The 10,048-nt window shown below is 33.3% G+C and overlaps 1 protein-coding gene across 1 annotated transcript in view; it reads right to left on the reverse strand.

Moving 5' to 3' along the window:
* Positions 1 to 9,156, reverse strand: part of LOC103601704 (solute carrier organic anion transporter family member 1B3-like) — a 56,301-nt gene extending 47,145 nt beyond the window's left edge. The window contains exons 1-4 of the mRNA XM_008586128.1: positions 9,015 to 9,156; positions 5,597 to 5,729; positions 2,289 to 2,410; positions 166 to 312 (exon numbers count right to left, since the gene is read on the reverse strand). Coding sequence (XP_008584350.1) covers positions 166 to 312; positions 2,289 to 2,410; positions 5,597 to 5,729; positions 9,015 to 9,156 — 544 coding nt within the window. The remainder of the gene's footprint in view (positions 1 to 165; positions 313 to 2,288; positions 2,411 to 5,596; positions 5,730 to 9,014) is intronic.
* Between the last annotated feature and the right edge of the window lie 892 nt (positions 9,157 to 10,048).

The raw sequence follows: 10,048 nt of genomic DNA on the forward strand, positions 1-10,048 counted from the left end.
TCCTATTCAACATGTTTTTTTAAGTGACATTATATAATAAATTTCTCCAAATGATTTTTCCATTAAGTAAAAAAAAAAAGAAAAAAAAAGAATTTAGTAACAGTATCATTTCAAGGGTAGACTCAGGGAGAGTAATCACGCAACTTAGTATTTTCTGTACATTACCCAAATAAAAAGAAGAATGTCCTTCTTTAGCAAAGTCATCAATATAAGAAATCCCCAGTGGCATTATGGGGGTTTCTCCTATTCCACGAAGCATATTACCCATTAGGACATATATCCACATGTAAGACCCAGATTCCTTTTCACAACCTATGTAGACAAGAGACTTTTATTTTAAAGATGAATTTTAGCATTCCTATTAGAAATTCAACAATTTTGAACTCTTAATTACTCCATTTAATTTTTTTTGCTTTTTCTTATTACTCATTTTGCAAAGTTTGAAAATACAGAAAAGCACAAGAAAACAAGTAAAAATATCTGTAATCCCACTGTACACAGAAAGTCATTTCTAATGTTGCTACATATCTTCTACATTTTTAGTGCACATATTACTATTATTATTTTGGCAACTGGCTGGTATTTGGTGCACATGAAATATAGAAAATATTATTTATATACATCATATACTTAAATACCCAGTTCATATTATACTATCTTATAACATAACATTATAACTGCCTTTACAGTTAACACTATATTATGACTATTTTGTATTTTTTTAAAGGAATTTATTTATTTATTTAAAGGAATCTATTTATTTAATTGACATGAATTGATTGTATGTATTTATGGGGTACAGTGTTATGTTTCAGTACATGTATACAATGTGTGATGATCAAATCAGGACAATTAGCACATTTATCATCACAAAACTTAATCATTTCTTTGTGATGAAGACAGTTGATCTCTATTCTAGCCACTTGAAAATATACAATAAATTATTGTTAATTATAGGTACCTAGCACCACTGTACACCACTGGAAATTATTTTTCCTAACTAGCTTTAATTTTGTGTCCATTATCCAACCACTCCCTATCCTTCCCCCAGCCTCTAGTAAACACAATTATACTCTCTACTTTTTTTTTACATTTTTTATTATTTCTATTAGCATATTCATTATTACAAATCATAATTTTTCTTTATGCCCCTTACCCAACCAATCACTCTGCAACCACCTTCCCTCCCTCCCCCATCTCTAGTATTCTTAGGTTTGTTCTCTCCTTCTGCAAGTTCGATGTGTTATTGTGATCTTTTCTTTCTTTCTTTTTCTTTCTTTCATTCATTCATTCGTTTGTTCTTTCTATCTTTTAAAAGTCAAGTTATTTTTTTTTAGCTCCCACCTGAGTGAGAACATGCTATATTTATTTTTCTGTGCCTGACATTTTATTTTCCCATGTTGTTAATATCTCTCTTATATCACGATTTTAATGGCTACACAATAGTGTGTTGCATAACACTTTCATAATTTATTTAATCAATTTCTTATTTTTTTATTTTTGGAAACACATAGAGATTTATTTTTCTTATATAGCAAAGAGTCCAAAGACTAGTTGCAAATAATGTTGGTTCAGTTAGGCTCTTTTTTATTTTTTATTTTTCATTTTTTTAATTAATTTTTTTTATTATTTTAAATTCTCGATATACATAGTAGTTGATTTTCGTGACCCTTTACCCTTTCCTCTTTTAAAGTTAAACAGGGATGCTTTGGCTATAATTTTAAATAAGTCCTTGTGCACATTCCTATTTCAAGTAGAATTGCTGTGTCAAGTAGGTAAGTATATTTTTGTTCTTTAATATATATTGAAAATTAACCTCCAGAAAGAGTTACAAATTTACACACTACATCAATATATAAAATGTAAAATCTTTTACCTTCTTCCACTTCAATTTTTATTTTTAATCTATTCCTACCCAATAGGTAGGAAAATCTTTAGTGTTATAATTTGTAATTATAATTTTTTATGTTAAATAAGGAAAAAAATTTTAATTGGTGTAAGAATTTGCATTTTTCATAAAGATTGAAGTTACATTTTTCACAAATTTTTCCACTTTCCACTTCTTTATTTTAAATGCATATGTTCTTTGCCATTTTTTCACTGAAATCCTCTTTTCTTACCTTCTTCTAAAATCTCTTTATATATATATATATGTTAACACTATGATATCTGTTTTTCCTATTTGTTTTTAAATAATTTTTCTAATAAATATCACAATTATTTTTTATAAAGGTAATTAAATTCCTAAATTTTAGAATAGTCTTTACTTTCACAAATTTAATTCTTACCTTTTTCGAGTATCTCAGGTGATGTTCTATTGTGAGATAAAGTTTGACTAATTAGACAGGTTGGTAAGCTTGATGTTGAATTCTCTGATGGATTAATATAGGTTTCTTTAGAATACCTATAACTGTAAGAACATCACTGGACTTAAAATTTTGCTTATCTACTGAATATTTTCACTTTTCCCAGAAATACAGAGGAATTTTCCCCCTTTATTTGCACCACCCTCTTCTCCAAATTACCAGAACCTTTTTTGTCAATTTCCCAGCCTGTATTTTAGGAGAGGTGATGGGTGAAAATGAAATGGAAGTGTCCACTAAGAAAGATCATTCAATACTCCCCAGGCGAGGTGGGATGATGTCTTGTTATAATCCTAGGGGTGCTTATATTCTGATCAAGATATGAAATATCCTGATTTCACCTTTTTTTATTTTTAAGTGCTAACTGTGTCTATTCATGCCTTTACATTATCTTCAAAGATGGTCACAATCTAAATTTCCTGATAATTTATCATGATATTTAATAAACTTTTGAGCAGTGTTTTCCAAATCAATCTATAATACATGCCAGTTAGTGACATTTTCAATCAACATGTCTGATTTTCTTTCATGGGCATACACACACACACACACACACACACACACACACACAGACAGAGATATGCACATTCTAATGCTCTTAAAAACTTAAGGAAATTCTAATATACTTCAACTTGATAAAGGATAACATAGTAGGAGCTAGAATATGGACAAATGCTGATATCCAAACATACTGAGGTGTGCTGCAGCTCCAAGGGCAGCCTACTGTATGGAAAGCATTAAGCTAAACTTTAAAGAACTATAAATAAAACTCAGTGTTTGTACTTAGGGGATTTCACACTCTCTAAGATAAACATATATGATAAAAGAAATAATAAACTTAATATACAAGGTCCTGAGTTGTCACAAAGGAAAAGGGATGATTGGCTTTGCTTGGAGGTGGGCTGGATTAGAGAAGACTTTACAACGAGGATGACATAGGAGATGGATAGTGAAGATGGAAAGCAGTTTAACGGATAGACAAAGGAAAAGAAGTATTCAAGGCTGTAGAAAGACCATATGCAAGGGCATGACATATTACAGCACATTTGGAGAACTGTAAGCCTAGCATGTGATCTTTAATTGTGGCGAGCAGTGGAAAAGGAAGCTAGGAAGATAGTCAAGAATCCAATTAATGAGCAACAGGCATATGCAAATTAGTGTAGATATTAACCCATAGATAAGAGGCTTTCAATATTTTTGACTGTAACCAACAGTAAGATACATAGTTGTATCACAACCATAATACACACACACACACACACACACACACAAATATATGTACAACCAAAGCAGAAGTTTCACGGTACAGTATAAATCCTTGCTTACATTGTATATTATTCTATTCTATTCTATCATGTAAAAAATTGTTGTTCTCAATAATCTGAATTAATTTATTTGTCCAGCAGTAGTCCAAGATCCGAAGTTTGAAAAACTGCTACAGGAAATTGGGAATATTAAGCAGGAGTAAAATAGTTATATTTGTATTTTTAAAATGTGTACTCCAGCATAGAATATGAGTTTAAACAGAGTTGAAACTGGATGCAAAAAGTTCAGACTAGAGATTATAAAAGCCTCAACTAGGTTAAGGACAGTGGGGATGTCCAACTTTGACAGATAGCAATTGTAATAAGCAAGATATGGTGATTACTGGTTATCTTTGCAAAAAAAGAATCAAGGATAAGGTTCTTGAGTTTGGTTTGAGTTGCTTTGTGGCTAAAGGAACCATTACTGAAAGAGTGAATGTGAAAAACCTGGGCTGGTCTTGGCACAATGATGAATTGTTTTGTAAATATGGGTGGGAAATTCTTCTTGGATGTTAAGTTGAAGAGATATCCATAAGGTTGTTGATTATATAGATCCTGAATGTTAGAAAAAGTTGTATATAGCTGATAGTTGTATTTGAGGCATACTCCATACAAATCATGGAGAATGAGAAGTTAAGAAGACTAAAAGGGAGTTTAGGGGACACTGACATTATGGTCTTAGCAGCAGAAGAAAAAGATGGGCATAATGAAGAGGCCACAAAGATGGGAAATAAATCAAGACAATATAATATGATGAAAACAAAAAGAAGCAGTATCATAAAGGAGAAAGTTCTCATAAGGGTTGAAGGTTGGAAAAGAATGAATTAATATGGTAACCAAAAGGCATGATGGTTAGATTTAGCAAGGAGTAAGTAATTGGTGCCTTTTGCAGAAACTACTCACTGTGTCTCAATACCTATTCTTCTCTTTGATTACGTCCATAGTAATCAAAGTTGGGATTTTCAGCTGGGAACATGGCAGCCTGATAAAGTCTGTTTTTTCCAATGTCTTTATATCTGTATGTGAAATGTAACTAACTCCCGGCCAATGTGAAGTTAGTAGCAGTGTTGTGCTTCTGAAAATATTTCTTAATCCTCAGCCTGTAAGTGCTCTTTGTTTCTACGTATTGTTCTTTTCCTCTTCTTACATCCTGTTGCCTGGGACAACATTGCCATAATTTGGACCATGAGGTCAAGGCCCTGCAAGGCAGAGCAATAGCATAAAAAGAAACAGTATCGTACGATCCTTGGATTGGCTACATCAAATTTTGTGTGAATAATAAACTTCTATATCTTATTTAAGACACTGTTAGTTTTTCTGTCGTGAGCATGTGACTCTAGTCACAACTACACAGTGACCTTAGAAAGAATAGCCTCAGTGGAATGGTGGTGGAAAAACCATACTGCAGCGGGTTGAGTGGTGAGGTCGTATTGACTAAAATCAAATCTTATAGGCAAAGACCTGAAGTATATATGTTATACTAAAAAGTCACAAAATGTTTTTTTTTTTCCTTTTTGTCTTTTTTCATGACCGGCAATGGGATCGCAACCCTCGGTGTCACGCCCGCACCGCGCTCCACCAGTGAGCGGACTGGTCTGTATATGGGATCCGAACCCTCGGCGGGAGCGCCGCCATGCTCCCATGCGCCGCACTCTACCGAGTGTGCCACCGGGCGGGCCCACAAAATGTTTATTGTACATGAAACTGTATACCTTATTTAGTGCTATTCATATTTCAAAGTCTATGAAAGCCATGGTGAATAAAGCAATAAATTAATTACTACATAGAAAACACACACCAGTTCTATAAATACTTAGTGGATATTCTTCTGAAAAGATACAGTTGCCTATTTCTAAGGAAATAAATGACATCCTATTATTAATTTGCAAGTTAATAATAGTTAATGGCACAGAGCTCTTTAATACTTACTATCCCATGAAGAAATGTGGCAAAGCAGTCAAAATACTTCCAATTCCCATAATGAAAGAACCAATTCCAATTATCTTGGGTCTGTGTAATTTGGATCCATAGTAACTTACAAATACAATAACAAACAAATTTCCTAGAAAGAAAATAAAATTATGTTGATATAAACATTGACCAATCATTGAGTCTAATCAAAGGCCCCAGAATAGATACAAATTGAGCACAAGATATGGTACCTTCCCTCAAAGACCATGTAATTTAATTGAGAAGGTAAAATTCACCCATATTACATCACTCATTCTAAAGTTGTACAGTAGTAATAATAAATAGAATAGAAAAAAATACAAAAATGCAAAAGAAAGCACTTGGATTACTTGGTAATGTTAGTGAGCAACATTTAAAAAAATAGTTTATTATACATGTATGTGGGGTACAAAGTTGATTTTCAATAGTTGTGTACAATGTGTGATGGTTCGATCAGGATAGTTAGCTTATTCATCATTATAATATGTCATCATTCTTTGTGTCCATTAACCAATTTCTTATTAACTCCCCCTCCCCTCCTCTTTTCCACCTCTAGTAGCCACAGTTCTTTTCTCTCCTTCTAAAAGTTCAACATATTATTGTGATTGTTGTTTTATTGTGAAGCAAAATTTTGTTGAAGAATTTGGAGTTGACTGGATTGTATTAAAACGGAGGAACATGAGGAAACATTTCCTGAACTGAGAAAAAAAAAAAAGGTATTTATTCAGGCATTTATTAATTTATCCCTGAAATTTCTTAAATTCCTATTAAGTTCCTGCCATGGTATTCAGAGGCAGAAATATAAAAGAAAGAATAAGCCATGGTACTTGTCCTCAAGAAACTTACATACTAATGATAAAAACAGATCGATGGACAGAGGTGCTATTAGACCACAGACAGGAAGAACTTAAACTAATTTGTTGCTTCAGGAAAGTTTTCTGGAAGAGAGGCCACTCGAGATTTATTGTTGGGTATAACGTATTTAGATTAAACAGGGGAAGAAGAGCATTCTAAATGGAGAGAGTCATAATCAATTCTGATCCATATGGAGCTACCTGTGTAACAATGATCAGACAGCAATTAAGAATTCCTGAGCATTTGATGGAAAAAAAAAATAGCATGAAAGAATAGCACCAAAATGAACCAGCACATTAAGTCACACACGAAGAAATAGTTAAATAAGGAGTAAACTAAAAAGAGGAAAAACTTTGAAAAATTCCAATTAGTATCTCTAAACGTACGAGGACATGTTAGCATTTATAAAATCAGAGCTAGTGGACTAAAAATAATAAGAGAACAATAAAGTATTGTTTTAAATTTAAAATGTTACAGAAATGGGCCGGCCCGGTGGCGCACTGCTACAGTGCGCCGCTTGGGAAGCGCGGCAGCGCTCCCGCCAAGGGTTTGGATCCCACATACAGACCGGTTCCCACTCACTGGCTGAGCGAGGTGCAGGCGCAACACCGAGGGTTGCGATCCCGTTGCCGGTCCCGGTCCGGTACGGGCGCAACACTGAGGGTTGCGATCCGTTGCCGGTCACGAAAAAAGACAAAAAGGGAAAAAAAAAATGTTACAGATAAAAATATACAAATTGGACTTGATAAGATGGAAGACAGCATCAGAGAAGATTGATGGACCATAAAGAAAAAAAAGGCAGAAATTCAGAAAGAAAAACTTTAAGGGAAAAATTTTCCAAAAAATGTAATATTCATCGTACATATGTTTTAGAATTGAAAGAATTAAGAAAATAAAGAGAAAGAAACAAATAAGTAACCAGAAAATAAATTCCCTGAGCTAAAGGAAGACTCAAGCCTTCAGATGAAAATCTCCACATTTCTATAGCAGAAATAATGTAAAAAGAGACAGTCTTTGGGCTGGCAGGTTGGTTAGAGCATGGTGCCCACAACGCCAAGGTTCAGGGTTTGATCCCTATACTGGCCAGCTGCCAAACTAAAAAAAAATATATATATATATATATGTATGTATATATATATATATATACACACACACACACACACACACACACATACATATATATACATATATATATTCAGCTAAGAGACAGGCATATATATGCTGATATGCTGGTAAAAATTCTGAGATTCAGGATAGTGATTTCTCATATACAACAGTGAGTGTTATAAAACAGTAGATAAATGTTTTAAATGTTCTGAAAAAAAATTTAATTTTTAATTCCACATGCAGACTAAGTATCACTAGAATTTGATAGTAAAATAAACATCTTAAAAATAAACATGCAAGGGCTCAGAAAATATGCCATGTGTTCAATTCTTTCTGGAAAAAAATAACCACTTGAAGATATACTCTAGAATAACTAAAGATGAGACTTGAAGTCACAGGATTTAAGAAAGAAAGGTAAGAAAAGAAACCAGTCCAACTTACGAATAACATTGTTCATATAATTACTGTTAAACAGCAGCAAAGTTTAACTAAAATATTTAAAATTAATTCCTCAATAAAAAGACATACATAGTGAATTAAATTTTAAAGCTAATAATATTCTAATTCTAAAATTCTAGATGGTTTTATTAAGCGTGGGAGGTGAAAGGGTGAAAAAATATGTAGGATGTAAATCACAAAATCCAGAGTTCATAAGATAGGTCTTCCTTTATACTATTACTTTAAAAACACTAGCTAAGCATACTGTAAATTAAAAATAAACAGCAAACTTGTAGAAAATATTTGCGATTGATACAAAAGACATAATTTTGGGGTCCCTCCAAATAATTAAAAAGTGAAAAGAAAAAGAAAAGACCAGAGGAAATGAGCTACCAACCCATAAAATAAGAAAAAATAACTCAATAATTATATAAACCCTTTCTATTATTGGAGAAATCCAAATTAAAATAGGCAAAAAAAAAAATCTTCAATGTTTAAAAAAAAAGACTTCTAACCTCAAATTCTACACCCAGTTAAACAGTAGAAATCTAATATAGATTGCTCCAAAGCTGTTTTGACCTCCTCAAATTATCAGAATCATGGTCCTCTCTCAACCTTTCTTTAAAACATTGGGGCATCTTGAGACAGTAAAGCCCCACGAGGTGTTGGTTTACAAGCAATGAGTTTTTCAACATCCTCAGTACTGGCATTTTGGGTTGTATAATTCTTTGTTGCTGTGCGCTGTCCTGTGAACTGTAGAATGTTTAGCAGCATCCTGGCCTCTCTACCCTAGGTACCAGAAGCATCCATCCCCTTCACTGCTGTAATGACAAACAAAAATGTCTCCAGATATTGCAAAATTGCCCCTGAGAGACAAATTTACCCTGGTTGTGAAGCAGAGGTATAGAGCATGTATAAGCAAGATTTTTGTTTTGTTTGTTTGTTTGTTTGTTTTTACCTCTACAAGTCTGGTTATTAAAATAGAAATAAAAGTTACCAATTTCAAAGCCTCCATCAATTATACCAGCAGTAGAAGAGGATATGTCAAATCTCCTTTCTATTTGAGTGATGGAACTTTTCATAATGACTCCACCTAGTGCCTTAGTAATGAAGCTGAATGACAGGGCTGCCAAGAACATCTAAGAAGAAGCAGAAGAAAAGGGAAAAATGGTTAATCAAAGAACTATGTAATGTTTATACATGCACTGAATCAAAATCACTTTTCTTCTTTACTTAAAAATGTATTTTTATCATGAAAATCCTACCCATGTTTATTCTATACCAATTGTTACTTCTTACCTTTTAAAATTATCACTGTATGAATAAAGCGTCATTTTCTAACTTGGTTACGACATCAGATTTATTACAGAAGTACAGTTAAGATTGTTATTTTTAATTAATGTCATTAAACTGACTTATAAGAAGCTAGACAACGTTCTCAGATGGCCGAGTTGTTAAGCTATTTTGAATTTTCCAAGTGAATAGCATAGGTTAACTGTGAGGGGAGTGGCAGGACATTCTCAAAGGTAGCCTTTTCAGGAAGCCAGCTGAAAAATGGAACTTTCTGGAGGCAAAGGGAAATTCTAAGGCCAACATAAAGTACTGACATTCAACCTAAGATGCAGTGGTTATGGAGATATTTTAAGTTTCAATTTCTTTTGTTTTTTAAATTTTCATATAATTTATTAATTCATCCTGTCTCTCACAGCTCATATCCACATTCATAAGCAAATTCCTTTTGGCTCTACCATTAAAATCTGACCCTGTTATGGACTGCATGTTTGTGTTCCCCCCAAATTCATAGGCTGAAACCCTAATCCCCAACATGATGGTATTTGGAGATGGAGACTTTGAGAGGTAGAGACCTCATGATGGAATTATTGCACTTATAAGAAGAAAAACAAGAGAGCTTGCTTCTCTCTTTCTCTCTGCCACGTGAGCACACAGCAAAAAGATGGTCATCTACAAACCGGGAAGAGTTTCCTCACCAGAATCCAATCATACTGGCACACTGATCTTAGACTTCCCATG

Source organism: Galeopterus variegatus, unplaced genomic scaffold (assembly GCF_000696425.1).
Source record: "Galeopterus variegatus unplaced genomic scaffold, G_variegatus-3.0.2 Scaffold3836, whole genome shotgun sequence".
Classification (NCBI taxonomy): domain Eukaryota; kingdom Metazoa; phylum Chordata; class Mammalia; order Dermoptera; family Cynocephalidae; genus Galeopterus; species Galeopterus variegatus.